The sequence below is a fragment of the Palaemon carinicauda genome, unplaced genomic scaffold, assembly GCF_036898095.1.
Source record: "Palaemon carinicauda isolate YSFRI2023 unplaced genomic scaffold, ASM3689809v2 scaffold43, whole genome shotgun sequence".
NCBI classification, from domain to species: domain Eukaryota; kingdom Metazoa; phylum Arthropoda; class Malacostraca; order Decapoda; family Palaemonidae; genus Palaemon; species Palaemon carinicauda.
The window spans coordinates 140,529-161,959 of NW_027171684.1; the positions used below are offsets into that span (position 1 = coordinate 140,529).

General features: G+C 46.5%; 1 protein-coding gene across 1 annotated transcript in view; it reads right to left on the reverse strand.

The window, feature by feature from the left end:
* The window catches only part of LOC137636889 (ubiquitin-protein ligase E3C), a 159,362-nt gene that overhangs the window by 26,461 nt on the left and 111,470 nt on the right, over positions 1-21,431 (reverse strand). The window contains exons 13-14 of the mRNA XM_068369245.1: positions 8,897-9,089; positions 8,504-8,737 (exon numbers count right to left, since the gene is read on the reverse strand). Of these exons, the coding sequence (XP_068225346.1) occupies positions 8,504-8,737; positions 8,897-9,089 (427 nt within the window). The remainder of the gene's footprint in view (positions 1-8,503; positions 8,738-8,896; positions 9,090-21,431) is intronic.

A 21,431-nucleotide genomic window follows, 5' to 3' on the forward strand; every position in this document is an offset into this window, starting at 1 on the left:
AACCTCCACTAGTGCACTAGGAATTTGAGATTTAAGAGTTTAGTTAGCAATTTGGAAGTAAGGATGAGGGAACAGAATTACCAGATGAATAAAAATTAGATGTAGATAGATGTCAAAAGGATGCTACAATGACCCCCAAAGTGCACAGCAACACATCACACTGTTTTTTTTTTCCTTAGTATCATTGTTTTTTTTTTTCTTTTTACTGAACCTGAAAATATCTCTGAAAAAAATATAATGCAATTACATTTTTTAGCTGGGTCCCCTTGCCCAGTATAAATCAAGGGGTGGTGCCCAGAGCTCCGTTCTCTTGACCTGTTATTCAGATTTTTGTTTTTCCACCGTTTTACCTTTTTGTGTAGTGAACATTGGGGTGTGGTCGGCATTCAGACACTAGGCAGTCCGGGTGCTATCTCTGGCCATAGTCCGCAAATCACTACATAATTTTTAGTCTACTGGCTGCCTTCTCTGGCGGACTAACAGGGTTAGTTGTCGGAACAGGCGAGGAAGCAGACTAAAAATTATGTAGCGATTTGCGGACTGTGGCCAGAGGTAGCACGTGAACTGCCTAGTGTCCGAATGCCGACCACATCCCAAAATTCACTACACAAAAAGTGTTTATCTCATTCTGAGATAGCTTTTCTGCAACTTTAGTGCTTATCAAAATTACTTTTTGCTTTCCTTCACAGATCTAATATGACTTTGAATGAGAAACCAAACTGCCAAAAAACATTCTGCGACTGGAGAAACTGATCCTAGAATTTTCAATATGTACAGTAATATATATACCAAAATGCAGACATAATTGTGGCTTCACTTCTTATTTTTTTTTTAAATAAATAAATAATTTGGCCTGCTATGGCCTGATTGGTAACATCTCTTGGTGTTTACCAGATGGGGGTTCAAGTCCCGCTGAGACTTGTTAGTGCCTTTAGCGTCTGCAACCCTACCATCCTTGTGAGCTAAGGTTTGGGGGGGTTGTGGGAGCCTACAGGTCTATCTGCTGAGTCATCAGCAGCCATTGCCTGGCACTCCCTGGTCCTAACTTAGAAGGAGAGGGGGCTTGGGCGCTGATCATATAATATATATGGACAGTCTCTAGGGCACTGTCCTACTTGCTAGGGCAATGTTACTGTCTCTTGCCTCCGTCATTCATGAGCAACCTTTAAACCTTTAACATTGAAGAATAGTTTACAAAATGACCTAAAAGGTGAAAGCTGAATTTGTTCATGAAAATCTTTGAGGATAAAGTTCCAAAATAGTTCATACCTTAGCAGAAGAGAAGCCTTGTGGCAAACTTTCGTTTCCTAACTCGAAAGTATCTCAAGGGTAACTGACCTATTGCATCATTATCATGGGTGCTTCAATCAGCTTCCTTACTGCACTAGTACATGTGAACATCTAAACTAAATGGAAAAAAAAATGTTATTTTTATTAATAAAATAAATTTTTGAATATACTTACCCGGTGATCATATAAGCTGCAACTCTGTTGCTCGACAGAAAAACCTACGGTCAAAATACGCCAGCGATCGCTATGCAGGTGGGGGTGTACATCAACAGCGCCATCTGTCGAGCAGGTACTTAGTACTCCAAGTAAACAAAGAACCAATTTTCTCCTCGGTCCACTGGGTCTCTATTGGGGAGGAAGGGAGGGTCCTTTAATATATGATCACCGGGTAAGTATATTCAAAAATTTATTTTATTAATAAAAATAACATTTTTCAATATTAAACTTAGCCGGTGATCATATAAGCTGATTCACACCCAGGGGGGTGGGTAGAGACCAGCATTACATGTTTACATTATTATGAGCTAAGTATTTTGTATTTCATTTTAGCAGTTATTCAAAATAACAAACATAAAATAAATAAGTACCTGGTAAGGAAGTCGACTTGAACAATTACTCTGCCTTTTTAAGTACGTCTTCCTTACGGAGCCTCGCGATCCTCTTAGGATGCTGAGCGACCCCTAGGATCTGAAGTATCAAGGATTGCAACCCATACAACAGGACCTCATCAAAACCTCTAATCTAGGCACTTCTCAAGAAATGACTTTGACCACCCGCCAAATCAAGTAGGATGCGAAAGGCTTCTTAGCCTTCCGGACAACCCAAAAACAATAATAAAACATTTCAAGAGAAAGATTAAAAAGGTTATGGAATTAGGGAATTGTAGTGGTTGAGCCCTCACCCACTACTGCACTCGTTGCTACGAATGGTCCCAGAGTGTAGCAGTTCTCGTAAAGAGACTGGACATTCTTAAGATAAAAAGACGCGAACACTGATTTGCTTTTCCAATAGGTTGCGTCGATTATACTTTGCAGAGATCTATTTTGTTTAAAGGCCACGGAAGTTGCGACAGCTCTAACTTCGTGTGTCCTTACCTTCAGCAAAGCTTGGTCTTCCTCATTCAGATGGGAATGAGCTTCTCGTATTAACAGTCTGATAAAATAGGATAAAGCATTCTTTGACATAGGCAAAGATGGATTCTTAACTGAACACCATAAAGCTTCAGACGGGCCTCGTGAAGGTTTTTAAATAGAACTTAAGAGCTCTTACAGGACATAAGACTCTTTCTAGTTCATTTCCAACCATACGATAAGTTTGGAATATCGAACGATATTGGTCAAGGCCGAGAAGGCAGCTCGTGTTTGGCTAGAAAACCAAGTTGTAGAACATGTAGCCGTTTCGGATGAGAATCCGATGTTCTTGCTGAAGGCATGAATCTCACTGACTCTTTTAGCTGTGGCTAAGCATACCAGGAAAAAGAGTCTTTAAGGTGAGATCTTTCAGGGAGGCTGATTGTAGCGGTTCGAACCTGTCTGACATAAGGAATCTTAGTACCACGTCTAAATTCCAACCAGGTGTAACCAAACGACGCTCCTTCGTGGTCTCAAAAGACTTAAGGAGGTCCTGTAGATCTTTATTGTTGGAAAGATCTAAGCCTCTGTGACGGAAGACTGATGCCAACATGCTTCTGTAACCCTTGATAGTGGGAGCTGAAAGAGATCGTTCTTTCCTCAGATATAAGAGAAAGTCAGCTATTTGAGTTACAGAGGTACTGGTCGAGGATACGGATACTGACTTGTACCAGTTTCGGAAGATTTCCCACTTCGATTGGTAGACTCTAAGGGTGGATGTTCTCCTTGCTCTAGCAATCGCTCTGGCTGCCTCCTTCGAAAAGCCTCTAGCTCCGAGTGTCTTTCGATAGTCTGAAGGCAATCAGACGAAGAGCGTGGAGGCCTTGGTGTACCTTCTTTACGCGTGGCTGACGTAGAAGGTCCACCCTTAGGGGAAGTGTTCTGGGAACGTCTACTAGTCATCGAAGTACCTCGGTGAACCATTCTCTCGCGGGCCAGAGGGAAGCAACTAGCGTCAACCTTGTCCCTTCGTGAGAGGCGAACTTCTGCAGTACCTTGTTGACAATCTTGAACGGAGGGAATGCATATAGATCTAGATGTGACCAATCTAGTAGAAAGGCATCTATATGAACTGCTGCTGGGTCCGGGATTGGTGAGCAATATATTGGGAGCCTCTTGGTCATCGAGGTTGCGAAGAGATCTATGGTTGGCTGGTCCCAGGTGGCCCAAAGTCTCTTGCATACATCCTTGTGGAGGGTCCATTCTGTTGGAATAATTTGTCCCTTCCGACTGAGACAATCTGCCATGACATTCAAGTTGCCTTGGATGAACCTCGTTACTAGTGATATGTCTAGACCTTTTGACCAGGTGAGGAGGTCCCTTGCGATCTCGTACAATGTCAGAGAGTAGGTCCCTCCTTGCTTGGAGATGTACGCCAAAGCCGTGGTGTTGTCCGAGTTCACCTCCACCACTTTGCCTTGAAGGAGAGACCTGAAGCTTTTCCAGGTCAGACGTACTGCCAGTAGCTCCTTGCAGTTGAAATGCATTGTCCTTTGACTAGAGTTCCATAATCCCGAGCATTCCCTACCGTCTAATGTCGCACCCCAGCCTACGTCCGATGCGTCCGAGAAGAGAACGTGGTTGGGAGTCTGAACAGTCAGGGGAAGACCCTCTCTAAGGTTGATATAGTCCTTTCACCAAGTCAGACAAGACTTTATCTTTCCGGAAACCGGGATCGAGACCGCTTCTAGCGTCTTGTCCTTTTTCCAGTGAAAAGCTAGATGGTATAGAAGAGGACGGAGGTGTAGTCTTCCTAGTGACACAAATTGATCCACGGATGACAGTGTCCCTACCAGACTCATCCACAGCCTGACTGGGCAGCGTTCCTTCTTCAGCATCTTCTGGATGGATAGCAGGGCTGGGGGCTGATCGTCTTGTTCAGCAACGTCCTCATCAGAGGGTTCCTCATCCGAAACTGATGAGGAAACGGCAACGGAGTGGGCAACGTCTGACTCGCTGAATCCGGTCGCACTGGTGATGCGTGAAGGAGCCGGACGCAATATCATGGCACTGCTGCACAGTCTGTGAACTGTCAACAACCATGGGTGCGTGAGGAAGTACAGCGTCAACCCGAAACTGTCTAGACTGTCTGGGTTGTGCAGTCAACACCCTACCGGGTTGCTGAGGTTGACGCACTGCGTCACAACAAGTCACCTCTGCTGGTTGTTGAACGTCCTGAACGTCAACAACCACCTCCGAGCGTCGCTTAACGCCAACGTGCGACTGGCAACCCACACTGGGTCGCATCAGTGGAGGAACCACCTCAACTGGCAGACGCGAGTAGGTTACCTCAGCGTCAACAGGGCGCACAACCGACCGGTTGGAAGGTTGTTGGCCAGAAGGAGGAACCACCTCAACTGGCAGACGCGAGTAGGTTACCTCAGCGTCAACAGGGCGCACAACCGACCGGTTGGAAGGTTGTTGGCCAGAAGGAGGAACCACCTCAACTGGCAGACGCGAGTAGGTTACCTCAGCGTCAACAGGGCGCACAACCGACCGGTTGGAAGGTTGTTGGCCAGAAGGTTCTTCTCCACATTTAAGTCCTCTATCAAGGACGCAAGCTTGGACTGCATGGCTTGCAGCAAAACCCATTTAGGGTCTACGGGAGCAGGTGTGGCAACAGACGGGGTTAGCGACTGAGGCGGAACCGTTTACCATCCCTGAAAGCCTTGTTATGTGTGACATAATAGTACAGCAAAACTTCAAAGGCTTGACAAAAACTGAGACGTTGTCCTGTAAACAACTTGGAGCGTCTCCTGGCTAGGCGCCAGGGCGAGTCTACCAGAAATGAGAAGTCTATCTGGGCAGAGGCATGAACTCCCAAGCCGAGAACTTCTCTCGTGTCCTATCAGACTCTCGCTCAATAAGCCAGTTAAAAGAAGGGAAATCAAAGGCTGTATCCCTAAAACTCCTCCTGGTGCAAAAACCAGTCGCCTAGCCAACGTAACGCTCTCTAGGAGAGCGAGAGAGCACTAGCTTAAAAACAATGGCTTCAAAGTAGCTAGGCCTAGTGTAAGTTCTGACGTTTAGGCGAATGAGGAGCAGCAGTTACAAGATCCGGACGAAGACCCTTAAAAAATCATCATGATTTAATTAAAGTCCATAGGAGGCTAAGCAGCTTAAGGCTCCTCTCCAAATGACAGAGTCCTCAAGGGAATATCAGTAGGAGGGAGAACAGCACTTTCTCATCTACAGGAACCTTGTCCGATAAAGGCTAGGTTATCTCAGTGAGTCTCTCACTGGTGCATTAGTAGCAGACCAGAAGGCAACGTCATGTAACTGCTTGACAGTCTGTGAACTGTCAACAACTGAACTGTCAACCACAACAGGTGCGTGAGGACATACAGTGTTCACTCGAGACTGCTTTGACTGTCTATACTGAGCAGTCAAAACAACTCTAGAATGCGGAGGTTGACGCACCGCGTCAAAACAAAACAACTTAGACTGTTGTTGTACCTCGCGAACGTCAACGGAAGGTTCCGTGCGTTACTGAACGTCAACATGCGGCTGGCAGGGTACACTGGAACGCATGGGTGGCGGGACTCTCTCAGCTGGAGTGCGGCAGAAGGTCGCCTCAGCGTCCACAGGACGCACAACCGTGTTGGTTGTAGGCTAGAGGTTGGTGCAGTGTCAACCTTCTCCGCACGAAAGTCCCGCATCAATGACGTTAACTGAGACTGCATGGTCTGCAGCAAAGACCACTTAGGGTCTACAGGAGCAGGTGCGGCAACAGACGGTGTGACTGCCTGATGCGGTACCGCTTTGCCTCTCTTAGGAGGTGAGCAGTCGTCGGAAGACTGCAGCGAGTCCGAACTGACCCAGTGGCTACAACTGGGCCGTTGGACTTGCGCGGAAGGGACCGACTTGCGCTTAATAAGCTGCGAGACCTTGGTCCATGGTTTCTTACGAGAAACCTCTTCCGCAGACGAGAAATAAATGGGCTCTCTCGTCTTTGTGTGGGTGGGGCGATCTTGGGTAGATACGCCCGAAACCACGGAGGGAAACGTCTGTTCGTTGATCAAGGCCTGACGAACCCATAAGTCGTTCGACATTACTTCTCCCCTGGGCTTGGGAGCTTGCAAGAGGTCCCGGACTAGGTGAACGACAGGCACGAACAGACGAACCCTCGGACGCAACACTGTAACACTTTGCGCATATCACTTATCACTTCGATTTTCTGTTTTGCACTTATTTCACTGAAATCGAAACTTTTACTGATTTCTACCTGAAACACGCAATTCTACCCTTCATTAAAAGGTAGTAATTGTGAAATAAGTTGTATAATGCAGCTCATTAATACTAGCAAAAACAGAAAACATAAATAAAGATAAAAAATTCAGTGGCTGGGAAAGAGACTAAACACTAGTTTAAATAAACTACGTTTACAATCTCTCACCGCACATAGCCTGGGGACAAGAATAAAACCCTAGAAACGTTTTACATTCTTCCCCGTACAGCGACTAGGGAGGAGAGTAACGTGAGAACAACGTTACCCGCTTGAACGGAACGTTTTCTCTCCTCTCTCTCCCTCCGTCTCTATCTCTCTCTCTCTTTCTCTCTTGATTTCGCACCTAAGAGAAAAGCCCAATGATATATCGTCAAAAAAACATGTAATTTGACTAAAGGAAAAAACTGAAAGGTTTTCCAAATAAAAAGTTCCTTTAATTTAGAATTTAAAACATTTAAGCTAAGAAAGAATGAACGAAACGTCAGAATCGATTTACTCTTACTGCAAAGTGAAACCGTGATACACTCTCTCTCTATCGTAACGATAGAGCGCATGTTGAACGTCCTGAACGTCAACAACTGCGTAGTCTAAAAAACTAAACGTTAGTTCATCTTTGAAAACAGTACGAAGACTATCAAAGAAATTCTTTCATAAAACATTAAATTTAAAAAGTTTTAAATTCTTTAAAGGCTAAATACGATATAACGGGCTCAACGTTGATTAACTTCGGTTCCAAGTTAGGACCGCCTACTATCAGGAAAGGTCGCATATAAACAAAACATAAAAATTTATTTTTATATGTTTATAATAAATGGAAAGTTAATCGAAGAGGCCTAATAAAGGCAGAGAGATATAAAATATATAGATCTATAACGTGTTAAGCAAAATTACTAAAAACCTAAACACACTTCCGTCTAAGGGAAGGGTCGGCCATTTAAAAGTGAAAGAGAGTCCATACTCTCTTTGTCACCATAATTAATTCTATCCAAAACGAGTTCAAGTTTTGAGATGAAGATAAAACGCCTGCATAGCGAAAGCTCAAAACTAGAATAGTGTACTTCACCAAATAGTTGTGAAAACAAATCCAGTTAGTAACAGCGTATTAGTAGGTCTTGCCGGTAGCCCGACAGAGAGAAAATTGGTTCTTTGTTTACTTGGAGTACTAAGTACCTGCTCGACAGATGGCGCTGTTGATGTACACCCCCACCTGCATAGCGATCGCTGGCGTATTTTGACCGTAGGTTTTTCTGTCGAGCAACAGAGTTGCAGCTTATATGATCACCGGCTAAGTTTAATATTGAAAACTTAATTTTCGAAAAAGTCAGAAGATGAAACAAAGGAATCTGTTGACAGCAAATTTCTGTCCAAGATCCTCTCGCTGACTTGTTGAGGAGGTGTGCACCCCACCCCTCCTTGGAGGCGTCTGTGAAGAGAAGCATCTCGGGGGGCTCGGTTGCGAAGGGCATCCCCTTGAGGGTATTCGGCCGATATTGCCACCACTCCATGCGACCTTCTCCGGGCATTGCCCTCGGGTCACGTTCTCTCCCGCAAGCAGGTCACTATAGAGAATGGGAGTAGGGTAAACTACACGAAACTCTGGTCGTTTGAGAGGAGATACTAGTAACTCCTAAGAAAGTGTTTCGAGGAAAGTCTTTGTGTCGGAACACCTCAATTTTCGAAAAAGTCAGAAGATGAAACAAAGGAATCTGTTGACAGCAAATTTAACAAGAGGGAGGATCCCCTAACCCCAGTTTTACCTGCCCGTGAAAGTGGTAAACAAGGTAATGGGCTTGACATTAGTAAAGCAATGTTTTTTTTTTTTTTGAGGACAAGTAACACACAAAAAAATACATACCATTGTTAGGAGATAACTTATCAAATGCATCTTCATAGATGTGTGTTCTTCTCACCGAAAAACTTATCATTGGACCTTCATTAAAATCAGCCCTCAACTGACTTTCTGTTCTGTTATTAGCGACTAACATACTAAACACTTGAGTTCTTGCTTCAAAGGGAATAACAAAGGGCAACTCTTGAAGGATTGTTTCACGCCGCTGTTCGGTTATAGACAGAGGAGGTCCTTCAGTCTCTGCAACAAACAGTTAAGTTTAATTTGCTTTTAGGTTAAAAATGGGAAGATCATCTTTCAATATTTTCAAGTGAGGTAACAAAAATCAACACAATGTTTACAACGTAACTTTGTCATTGATCGGAGATTTTATAACATGAACCAAACCGTGTATCATACCCAATTCATCTCTAGTAAGCCATCTCTGCGGCATAAATAACCTTCGCTGTCTTCGGCTAGTTCGGGGAACGAATGACACCGACTGAGAGTTTCCTATTGGCAATGAAACACGAGAACTTAACCAATGTCCTTCTGGACAGAACATTCGTCTTGTGTCTCTTAGATGAATTTGTCGCACTACTCCAACGCACACCTGATAAAAAATAACCATATATGAAATATATATCACTTCCTACATTACTAAAAATACTAAAAACTATTTGAAGACCGGTTGCTACAGTAATGAAGGCCTTCGTCTTATAAAAAATCTAGATTTATAATTTTCATAATTTTCTAAAAATTTTAATCGTTAGTCTCTATATCTAAAGTCAATTCTACAAAATGCACTAGGCCATATTTACCAATTCATAGATAAAAATGTAATCTGAACTGATTGTCCAGATTACATTTTTATTAATTTAAAAATGCAATCTGATCAGTCAACAAACAAATTTATAAAATAAAATTATTTCCATACCTTCCTGAGTTTCATGTGCTATTTCTACTAAGGATTATATTTTTCTATAATATGTTAGATCATTGTTACATATGGTATAATGAGCTAGAAAAAGTGCATGATAATAAACTCACACATGAATTGTCTTTATTTTACCCAGAGTTACATAATCATTCTTTTAAAGTTATAAAGATCAAGGAATTGGCAAATGACCCGTATACCCAGAATGTCCTTAATTTAAAGAACCGTGTGTTGAAGTGATTAGCTCTACCAAAGACTAAACTACTGAAATATATCCCCACTTAGAAACCAATCTCTTATCTAATAAGGCCAAGAAGTGAAATGTGAACTACTTAACCCTTTTACCCCCATGGACGTACCGGTACGTTCTTGCAAAAAAACTGCTATTTAATTTTTTTTTTGCATATTTTTGATAATTTTTTGAGAAACTTCAAACATTTTCCAAGAGAATGAGACCACCCTGACCTCTCTCTGACAAAAATTAAGGCTGTTAGAGCAATTAAAAAAATATATACTGCAAAATGTGCTTGAAATCAAATAACCCCTGGGAGTTAAGGGTTGGAAATTTCCAAATAGCCTGGGGGTAAAAGAGTTAACACTGAAGGTTTAAATAAAATAAGTAAGTTCACTGCCGTTAAGCCAATTTTCATCTTTTATTTCGTAAAAACTATTTCCATAGCAGTCCCCAAACAAAGAAATAGCATTTAAAGACTGCAATTTGATAGTTTAAAGGTATCACACACAGGGTATTCAAATTTAGGGCAATATCAGGTGACATTTCCAATGTGGTTTTTGTTTTTTAATTCTATTAAAATTTTCTTGCAACATGTGTTATTGTCAACGCTGTTCTTAGATGTACAGTCAGCCATCCTTCATTGTAGGTGTTAGGTAGTCAACTAATTGTACTGTAGGGTTTAGTACAATAACTGTAAAATAAAGTACTGCAAAAACTCATATTTATACATCCTTTCCTTAACTTGAGGGGCACTCAGTAGAAAGCATGCTATCGCCATGTCAAGCAGTTATATTTTGCTCGTAACTCCACTGCCTACTTGTACTTCAATATATTTTCTTCAAAATCTAATGAAATCATCCTTGGGTTATATCTCACATGTCCACCAAGTTTCGTTGAAATTAGTACAGTAGATTTTGCTTAATGTTGTTCACAAAGAAATAATAGAATAACAAGTTTTGGCAATTAATGTTGCAATTATTTTCAACGTAAAGTACTGTTCTGTGCTTGTACTGGGATGTACATACATACATACATATACCAAGGCACTTCCCCCAATTTTGGGGGGTAGCCGACATCAACAAAGAAACAAAAACAAAAAGGGGACCTCTACTCTCTACGTTCCTCCCAGCCTAACAAGGGACTCAACCGACTTCATCAAAAATGTTAGATTCATCCTAATGTCATGCCCAATATAACTACAGCATTTGGTCAAAATTTGTGCTATTAGTTTTTAAGTAAAGTTGCTTACAAACAAATAAATTATCTAAATAACGGGTGAATACATAAAATTCGCAAAATCTTTGATATTGATGAAGGCAATAAACTCCTAAATCATCTGTAACGTTAAATAAACTACTCCGGTATTCAATTCTATAATGAAATCTAATGCCATATATAATTTTCATTTTATCATGGTCTCACTCAAACTTCTCTACATTAACTTTTAAATTATCCTTTCAATTTATTTTCCTTACTTTTATCATTTTTATCAAATTATTTCAAGCTTATCAATTCCCTTTACCCTTTATTCCTGACTGCGTAAAGACAATAGTATGTTTTTATGTTACCATACATAATCACGCCACTCTCTTTAGCCAATGACAACATTCCCCAAGTGAGGCATTACTGGTGGTAGGACAATTGCGTACTGGACATTTGCGTCCCGGAGAATTGCGTCCCAGGACTTTTTCGTCTCGGAAATTTGCGTACCTGTACTTGTTTTTAGTGACCAGGTAATATTTGTTAAGAGATACGGAAGTAACTGTCTCTTTGTATGTCTGTATGCATGGATATATGTATGTAAGTAAGTATGTAGCTTTTTAGCCAATGGTAATGCTCACTATGCGAGGCATTACTCTATTCTTCCTGACATCCACCACTTTAGAAACTTAATTATCCTCATATTTCACCGAACCACCAACGGAGTCGCTTTTCATTCATCTTTATTTATGATTATGTAAGGGTTATTCTAGCGTATTTCTATTCTGGTATATGTGATCAAATATGTATGTATGTATATATTATTATTATTACTAGCCAAGCTACAACTCTAGTTGGAAAAGCAAGATGCCATAAGCCCAAGGGCTCCAACAGGGAACAATAGCCTAGTGAAGAAAAGAAATAAGGAAATAAATAAATGGTGAGAACAAATTAAAAATAAATGATATATGTATATATATATATGTTATTTATATATATATATATATATATATATATATATTATATATATATATATGTATATATATATGTATATATATATATATATATATATATATATATATATATATATATATATATATATACATATATATATATATATATATATATATATATATATATATATATATATATATATATATATATATATATATATCCTCCAGTTTAGTTTGCACTTGAAACCCTGTTGCTCTTTTTCTGTCTCTTAGGAGGTGGAGTAAAAAGTTAGCAATTAACGCTATAGAGCTCTGAGATGAAAGACACCCCATCCACGACACCAACCACAGTGAATGGGTCTCTATGCTTTATAGACATCTCTTGCGCAGCTTAGTGGTAAAAGTCTCTCTCAGAGAGACGGAGACCTGTTTAGGTGACAAACACTCAATCCAAAATACACTGAAAGTAAAGAAAAAGCAAAAAGCAAAGCGTAGTATGGACAGCGGTCAAAGAAGCATCTGATTGGAACGACAACCAGGAGTTAAGTGATGTGTCCCTCTGACTCGGCTGTATCTACCCTGGGAAGGTGGGATGCTCACACCCATACAATGTTATCAGAACCCCACATTTTCCTTAATTCTGGTTGCAGCCAAACAGCAACAGAGTAAACCCATTTAAATGATGAGGATTTATATTTTGCATAAGAACAAATAATTCTATACACATACACACACACACACACACACACACACACACACACATATATATATATATATATATATATATATATATATATATATATATATATATATATATATATATATATATACATATATTTATGTGTGTGTTACCTTCAAAACAAAAACAAAACAAAATATCTAAACATATTAGGTCAGAGAGAGAAAACTGGAATCATTTCCTTTTCTATATATATATATATATATATATATATATATATATATATATATATATATATATATATATATGTATATATATATATATGACAAATTCGAAGATAATTTGTATTTTTCCTAACCATACAAACCTTAGCTATTTACAAAGGGTATTACTTTTAGCGCAGCTGAAATGACGAGCCAATAGTTTTTAACGAGGGTTAATTACCCCCGCGCTAGTTAGCGGGGGGTGGGGAAGGGTAGCTTGCTACCCCTCCCCCCTCCACACACCGGTGACTTGCTTCACTTCACTTAGAGGTAGGACTTGACTTGGGGGTCAGGGATGGCGGGCACATATGTGTAAATAGCTAAGGTTTGTATGGTTAGGAAAAATACAAATTATCTTCGAATTTGTCATTTGTTCCGTAACCGAAATACAAACCACGCTATTTACAAAGGGTGACTTACCCCTTAGGAAGGGTGGAAAGTCCCCAGCCTTACTGACTTCGGCTTGCCCGGGGGCTCGATCCCTCAGTGAGCAGCACTAAAGAGAGGGAGCCCCTGTACCTCACAGGTTCCTAGCATCGCTAGGAACGAGTGGCCTACATAAGCAGTGTGAGGAGGAGAGTGTGACTCGTCCTATGAAGTTGACCTTGAGACCTTCAGATAGGAATTCTAGGATAGGACGTTCCCCATACCACCTCGTCAGGGTATGGGAGACCCAACAGTATTAAGCTTAATACTAGGAGCACAAAGAAGCATGGGTTACCTGCAGAGGTCGAGGTCAGCTATGCGAGGACCAGGATGCTGCTTCCCCAAGAGAGGGGAGAATGAAGAAAGAATTAAGGGTCAGACATACTCTTTCATTCACGCAGACTAAGACCGGGTAACAACGCCCTCAACCTACTGCTACTTGTCCAAAAAGGAGCCTGAGGTTAGACCAGCTGTTGTGCAGCCACCACAGGGCCGATAGAGAACGTATCGAGGCTCCTGTGGGTCACGTCTTGCAGGTAGTGGGCTGTGAAGGTCGTTTGACGCTTCCAGACCCCAGCTTGAAGTACCTGCGTCACAGAGAAGTTCCTCTTGAAGGCCAGGGATGTAGCAATACCCCTGACATCGTGGGCCCGAGGGCGACGTGACGGAGGAGGGTCAGGATTCAGGACATGGTGGATAACCCTTCGAATCCAAGCTGAGATGGTGTTCCTGGTGACCCTCCTCTTTGTCCTGCCTGTGCTCACAAACAAAGCTCGCACATGAGGACGGACTGCAGCCGTTCTCTTCAAGTAGTACCTCAGACACCTCACTGGGCATAGTAGCAGCTGGTCTGGGTCGTTTGTTACAGAACGGAGACTCGCGATCCTGAAAGAGTCGAACCGAGGATCCGGCACTCCAGGATTCTGAGTCTTGGCCACAAACTCAGGGACGAACCTGAACGTTACCTCCCCCCATCCCCTTGAATGGGCGATGTCGTACGAGAGACCATGAAGTTCACTAACTCGCTTGGCCGAGGCCAAGGCGAGTAGGAAAGCCGTCTTCCAAGACAGGTGGCGATCGGAGGCCTGGCGTAATGGCTCAAAGGGAGGTCTCTTGAGAGACCTGAGGACTCGAACCACGTTCCAAGGAGGGGGTCTCACTTCCGACTGGGGGCAGGTAAGCTCATAGCTACGTATGAGTAAAGAGAGTTCTAGCGACGAAGAAATATCCACGCCCTTCAATCTGAAGGCCAAGCTTAAGGCTGAGCGATAGCCTTTCACCGCCGAGACAGAAAGGCGCATTTCTTCTCGCAGATACAAAAGGAAGTCCGCTATTGCTGGAATAGTGGCATCGAGTGGAGAGATACCCCTTCCACGACACCAACCACAAAAGACTCTCCACTTCGCTTGGTAGACTCCCTCAAAGGACCTTCGCAGGTGCCGAGACATTCTCTCCGCAACCTGTTGCGAAAAGCCTCTCTCCGCGAGGAGACGCTGGATAGTCTCCAGGCGTGAAGCCGAAGCGAGGCTACGGCCCTGTGAGGGACACCGGAGTGGGGTTGTCTGAGAAGCTCGTGTCGTGGAGGAAGCTCCCTTGGGAGTTCCGTCAGGAGTTGCAGAAGGTCCGGAAACCATTCCGCGTGATGCCATAGCGGAGCTACTAGAGTCATGGAACAGTTGACCGATAGTCTGGTCCTGTTGAGCACCCTTCTCATCAGACAGAATGGTGGGAAGGCGTACACGTCGATGTTGTCCCACCGTTACTGGAAGGCATCTTGCCAGAGTGCCTTGGGGTCCGGGACTGGGGAGCAGTACAGGGGCAGCTTGAAGTTCAAAGCTGTCGCGAACAAGTCCACAGTCGGGGAACCCCACAAAGTCAGGACTTTGTTGGCTATCTGAGGATCCAAAGACCACTCGGTACTCACTATCTGCGAGGCCCTGCTCAGACTGTCGGCCAGCACATTCCTCTTGCCAGGAATGAAGCAAGCTGATAGTGTTATCGAGTGGGTTTCGGTCCACCTCAGAGTCTCTACTGCAAGATGGGATAGCTGCTGCAAAAAAGTGCCTCCCTGCTTGTTGATATAAGCCACTACCGTGGTGTTGTCGCTCATCACCACCACGGAGTGACCCGCCAGGGACCGTTGGAACTGCTGAAGAGCCAGAAAGACAGCCTTCAATTCCAGCAGGTTGATGTGTAGGCACTTTTCTGATTCTGACCAAAGGCCTAAGGCCCTCTGGTTCAGAACGTGCCCCCCCCCCCCCCCCCCCTTCTTTTGACGCGTCCGAAAACCGAGTCAATTCCGGGGGGAGGACGAGAAGACTCACTCCCTTCCGCAGGTTCTCGTCGGCCAGCCACCACCGCAAGTCCGTCTGTTCCAGAGACCCCATTGGGATCAGAATGTCCGGGGAATCGGATCCTTGATTCCACCGGGACTTGAGCCGCCATTGAAGGGATCTCATCCTGAGGCGGCTGTTTGGAACCAGACGGGCCAGGGAGGATAGGTGGCCTAAGAGACGCAACCACGATTGGGCGGGGAGTTTTTTTCGCCTGAGGAAAGGCTCCGCCACCCTCCTCAGCCTTGCTATCCGGTCGTCTGATGGAAAGGCTTTGTGGAGATTGGTGTCTATTAGCATGCCTAGATAAACCAGTCGTTGGGACGGCTGCAGAGAGGACTTCTCGAGGTTTACCACGATCCCCAGATCCTGGCAAAGATCCAGAAGCCTGTCTCGGTGCCGAAGAAGGGTCGACTCCGAGTCTGCTAGGATCAGCCAATCGTCTAGGTAACGAAGGAGACGAATGCCGTTCCTGTGCGCCCAAGATGAAATCAGGGTGAACACTCTGGTGAACACCTGAGGGGCTGTGGAGAGACCGAAACACAGCACCTTGAACTGGTAGATCTTGTTGTCTAGGCAGAATCTCAGGTACTTCCTGGAAGACGGATGGATTGGGATCTGGAAGTACGCGTCCTTTAGATCCAGTGTACACATGAAGTCTTGTGGTCTCACCGCAAGTCTGACCGTGTCTGCTGTCTCCATGCTGAACCGGGTTTGTTTGACAAACCTGTTCAGAGCTGAGAGATCGATGACGGGTCTCCAGCCTCCAGTAGCCTTCTTTACAAGAAAGAGTCGACTGAAGAAGCCTGGGGAGCCGTCCACGACCTCCTGGAGAGCACCCTTCTCGAACATGGTCTCGACTTCGGCCTGAAGGGCCAGCCCCTTTGCCGATCCCATGGCATTGGAGCTCAACGACACTGGATTCGCTGTCAGGGGAGGTTGAGATGACGTGAACGGGACGCGATAACCTTGGCCGATCACTGAGACCGTCCAAGCATCGGCCCCGTGTTGCTGCCACCTGCGGACGCAACGCTGAAGGCATCCCCCCACAGGTGGACACGCAGGGCGACTGCCACCCCTAGGGCTTGCGGCCGCGGCCGCCACCCCTAGGAGTCTTGCCTCCCCTGGAGGACTTACCGCCCCCCTTGACCTTGGCTGGAAAGGGCTGGGGCTTAGACACCACTTTCTTAGCTGCCGGTGCCTGTTTGGGAGCCTTACGAGGCTGTTGCTGCTGTTGTGGCGGGGCTGGAGGCTTATAGGGCCGAGTTGTAAGGGCCCTGTGGAGGAGGGAGTCCGTGCTGGATTTCCTCCACCTCTCAGCCGTTCGCTCCAAGTCTTGAGGCTCAAACAGGCTCTCCCCCAGAAGGGAAGCATGTCGGAGCCTACACACATCTACGGCGGGGACCTTCGGATGGAATCTTTCGGACACAGCATCGCGACGCTTCAACACCGAGTTGGCCCACAGGGTGGTAACCTGGTGCGCCAAAAACTCGATGGAGCGGGTGCCCGAGAGCAAGAAGGTCTCTAGGGCCTTCCTATTGGTCTCCTTGGACAAGTCTTCCGATCGCAATAGGATGCCCAGAGATCCTAGCCAGAAGTCCAGCCACGAAGTGGCCTGCATGGCACACTTAGCGACCTTCTCGTGGTTAAGGATCTCCGCCGCCGAGAACGACACCTGCCGGGCAGAGAGTTTCTCCAGGGGAACTCCCTTCGCCAGCTCCTCCACAGAGTGATGGAGAGGAAGAGCGAGGTTGTGCTCACCCAGGATCTCGAAATACCTCCTCTGCTGAAGGCGAGGAGGAGGGATAAGCTTGTTCCCGGCAGTGGAACGACTGGAGGAGGCAAGAAGTGCGAGCTGAGCGTTGGCCCTAGCTCTGGCACTCTTCAGCCCCCGAGACCAGGGCAGAGCTGCACTGGTCTTAGGGGCCTTCCGAACGTCAAACACTTCATCCAGAATCGTATCTTTGCCTTCACGGGGGGCGATGACTGGATCCGTAAGTCTGTTAAGTGTCCTTATCAGGCTTAGGACCTGCCAGAAGGCATGTTCGAACTCTTGCTGTTCTCCTCCCTGCGGGCTGGCAGCTAAGTCTCCTGCCCCAGTAATCTCTTCCTGGGGTGACACGCGGACATTCCCCTGGGTAGTCGTGGGTTCCTGACGAATCCTTGCAGAGGATTTAGGGATGGTCTTGGAATCCTTGGGTTCCCTCCTGGGAGGGATACAGGATCCCAACAACGAGGTTCGAGGGGCCCCTTCCTCACGAGACGATTCTCCTGCCTGAAGCGAAGTCTCCCCCCCTGGTGCCGAGGGGAAGACTACCGCCCCACTGGACTCACCTGAGGACGGAAAGGCCTCGTCCACAGGAGAAGGAGAGAGTACTCGTGCAGGAGAAGGGACCTTCGAGACCGACCTCTTGGGAACCAACTTCGCCCTAGGGGAAGTCACCACGAAGTCCACTCCTCTCTTTCTCTTCAGCGTAGGAGAGACAGCCGCTGGTTTGTCACCCTGGCCGGCGAGTGCTGGTTTCATAACCCTCACTAACGCCCGTGCCAGCGGACCAAACCAAGTCTGCTGCTCCAAGGACACAGAGTCCGAAATCCTCGCTAAAGAGAAAGGGATCGGGCGATCCTTTGGAGTGGACACGACGGTACCTGCCTGAAAAGAAGGTGGGGAAGAATGCTGTACTGACCTGTCTTCGTCCTGCACTACCAACCTGTGCTTGGATGGAGGTGATCCCGAGTGCCGTCTAGGAGCACGCGTCCCTGCTGCTACCACCGGCTGTGGAATTCGTCGCGAACGATGGTCGCGCGAGGGCGAATGGTCGTGCGAAGGCGAATGGTCGCGCGGGAGTGCGGGTGAGCAATCGCGCGGGCGCGCAGGTGGATGATCGCGCAGGCGAGCGGTCGCGCGGGCGCGCAGGGGAGTGGGCGCGAGGGTGGGCAGGTTAATGAACACGTGTCCGAGGCGACGAACGCAAGCGTTGGCGCGACGGCGAGGGATCGTGCTGCCGCGTAGGTGAGGAAGATCGCTGGCGATGTAGATCCACAGGCGATCGATGACGAGCTGGTGAGTGCAGTCGCTCAAGTTGGCGATGGCGCGATGTGGTATGTCGACGCACTGGTGTGCGATGGTGAGCAGCATGCGCAGGTGAATGACCGCGTAATGGTAAGCGATGGCGAGCAGCATGCGCAGGTGAATGATCGCGTGATAGGATGCGATGGTGATCAGCATCCGCAGGAGGGCAATCGTTCAGGGTTGTGCGATGAGGAGCAGCATGCGTAAGCGGGCGATCGTTCAGGGTTGTGCGATGGCGAGCAGCATGCGCAGGTGAATGATCGCGTGATGGGGTGCGATGGTGATCAGCATCCGCAGGAGGGCGATCGTTCAGGGTTGTGCGATGAGGAGCAGCATGCATAAGCGGGCGATCGTGCAGGGTCGTGCGATGGCGAGCAGCATGCGCAGGAGGGCGATCGTGCAATGGCGAGCGATGGCGAGCGGCATGTGCAGGCGGGCGATCGCGCGATGGCGAGCTAGAAGCTGGCGAACCATGTTCCTTCAGGAGCGTTGGCGAACCATGTTCCTTCAGGAGCGTTGGCGAACGTCGGTGCGTTCGTTGTCGCTGTTGAATAGGCGATACTAAGATCGCCTGTGCGCGCTGGTAAGCAGGTGAACGCTGGCGAGGAGGTAATCGCTGGCGTGTAGGTGATCGCTGGCGAGCTGGTGATCGCTGGCGAGCAGAAGGTCAACGCGTGTCCTGTGAGAGGACAGCTGGTGCGGCGCGTTCACGAGCAGGAACGGGAAGATCGCTGGCGCGTTGGCGAACATGTGTTTCCGACACACGCGCAGCACGATGTTGCGTAGCCACAGGACCAGGCAGATGGTGAGCAGGGAGTTCAGCAGGAACTAAAGGGTGGTCAGAGACCGCAGGGCGATGGTCCTCAAATGAGTGCTGACGCTCGGAAGAGAGCTGACGAGCAGGAGAACGCTGGCGAGGGGGGCGAACATCAGGAGAGAGCCGACGAGCAGGTGAGCGTCGGCGAGCAGGAGAGTCTTGGCGAGCAGGAGAGCGCTGACGAGCAGGAGAGTGCTGGCGAGCAGGAGAGCGCTTGTGCGTTAGCACTGCTCGCGAAAGGGAAGAATCCCTTAGCCCCGAAGGGACCGTTGCCCGTCGGGTGACAAGTTCTCCAGAAGGCGAAGATCTGGCAGGAGATGGTGAGCGGTCTGCAGAGAGGTTCAAGGAGGGCGGAGCAGTAGGTTGAGGCTGACGAGGAGAGTCCCCCCCGGAGGACGAAGACGAAGACCCAAAAAGGCGTCTCTTAGTCCCCCTGTAAGGGGAAGGGAGGCCCTTGTGGCGTAGAGGGCGGTGAGCCTTACGGCGGAGGCGGCCTCGGGGGAGATCGTCGGGACCATCGGTCCTCCGAAGGGGAGTCTCCGTCAAAACACTTCCCTCAGAAGGAAGCTGAGCAGCAGCCGAGACCGAAGGACTCACTTCCCCCTTCGAAGGATGTACGGAAGGAGGAGGAGAGCCTTGAGCACCATCACCAGCAACAGCACCTGCGGCGGAAGGCCCAGCCACGTCGGAGGCCTCTGTCACCACGACGTCGACAATAGACAAGAGGGTCTACCTCTGCTACCACCGGCGACTGCTTAACAGCGGCCCCCAACGAGACAAGGTCAATAAGAGCGACCCTGGAGGGCAAGCCCTTAAGCCCCAGGGACGACCAAATCTGTAAAAGATCATCACTGGATAAGGCATTATCATTATCAATAACCTCCCCCGGAGGAAGAGGGGGAACCGCCTCGCTATGGGAGGCGACGCCCTCTCCCCCCACCGAAGGTAGGGAAACAGAACAAGGGCCTGCGCTCCCACTCGGACGACTCTCCTTAGGAGGCGGCCGAGGGGGAGCTTCGGAGGAGGTTTGGGCGGCGGAAGAAGAGTCCCGAGAACCTTCCTCCTTCAAGGCTAACCCCGGAGGAGAACGGTCTCTCTTGGACTTCTTCTTACGCCGACGGCCAAACCTCTCCCACTGGGAGGTAGACCACTCCCTACACTCACGGCACATGTTATCCTGGTCACACCGTCGGCCCCGACATTGAGGGCAGAGGGTGTGTGGATCCGTATTAACGTCCGACATGAAAGTCCCACAAGGACGGCCGGCAACTCCAGGGCATGTACGCATTGTAAAGAAAATAACTGAAGGTCAACTTCCAACCAACACACACGCTGAAAAGAAAAAGCAGAAAATTAAAGGCTGTCACGAAGGCGATGAGCAGACACGTCTGATCACCGCCGAGCCAAAAGTGAAGTGAAGCAAGTCACCGGTGTGTGGAGGGGGGAGGGGTAGCAAGCTACCCTTCCCCACCCCCCGCTAACTAGCGCGGGGGTAATTAACCCTCGTTAAAAACTATTGGCTCGTCATTTCAGCTGCGCTAAAAGTAATACCCTTTGTAAATAGCGTGGTTTGTATTTCGGTTACGGAACAAATATATATTTGTATGTGTGTATATATTATATAAATTTGTTTGAATGCCTTCTAAACAAAAACAGAAAATTATCTAAACATATCACATCAGAGAAAGAATGAGAGAATAATAGAATCATTTATTATTATTGCATTACATATGACAATATTTTCTTTGCATTACGAAAAATTTCGCATAAATACATAGGCATAAGTATGTACTTAAGAGCCTCTTTTAATAATTTTTACTGGTTATACTTTTCCGAGGTATAATGACACAATGTCATGTAAAGTTTGTTATTGGTAAATTATGATATATTCTTTATATTATTAATACCATTATTCCATTTCAGCATTATTATTCATTATTATAGTGGAAAGTATCACGCTACTGTTATACAACAGAACTAAATGTACCATATACTAGTATCTTTTACAGTGAACCCTCGTTTATCGCGGTAGATAGGTT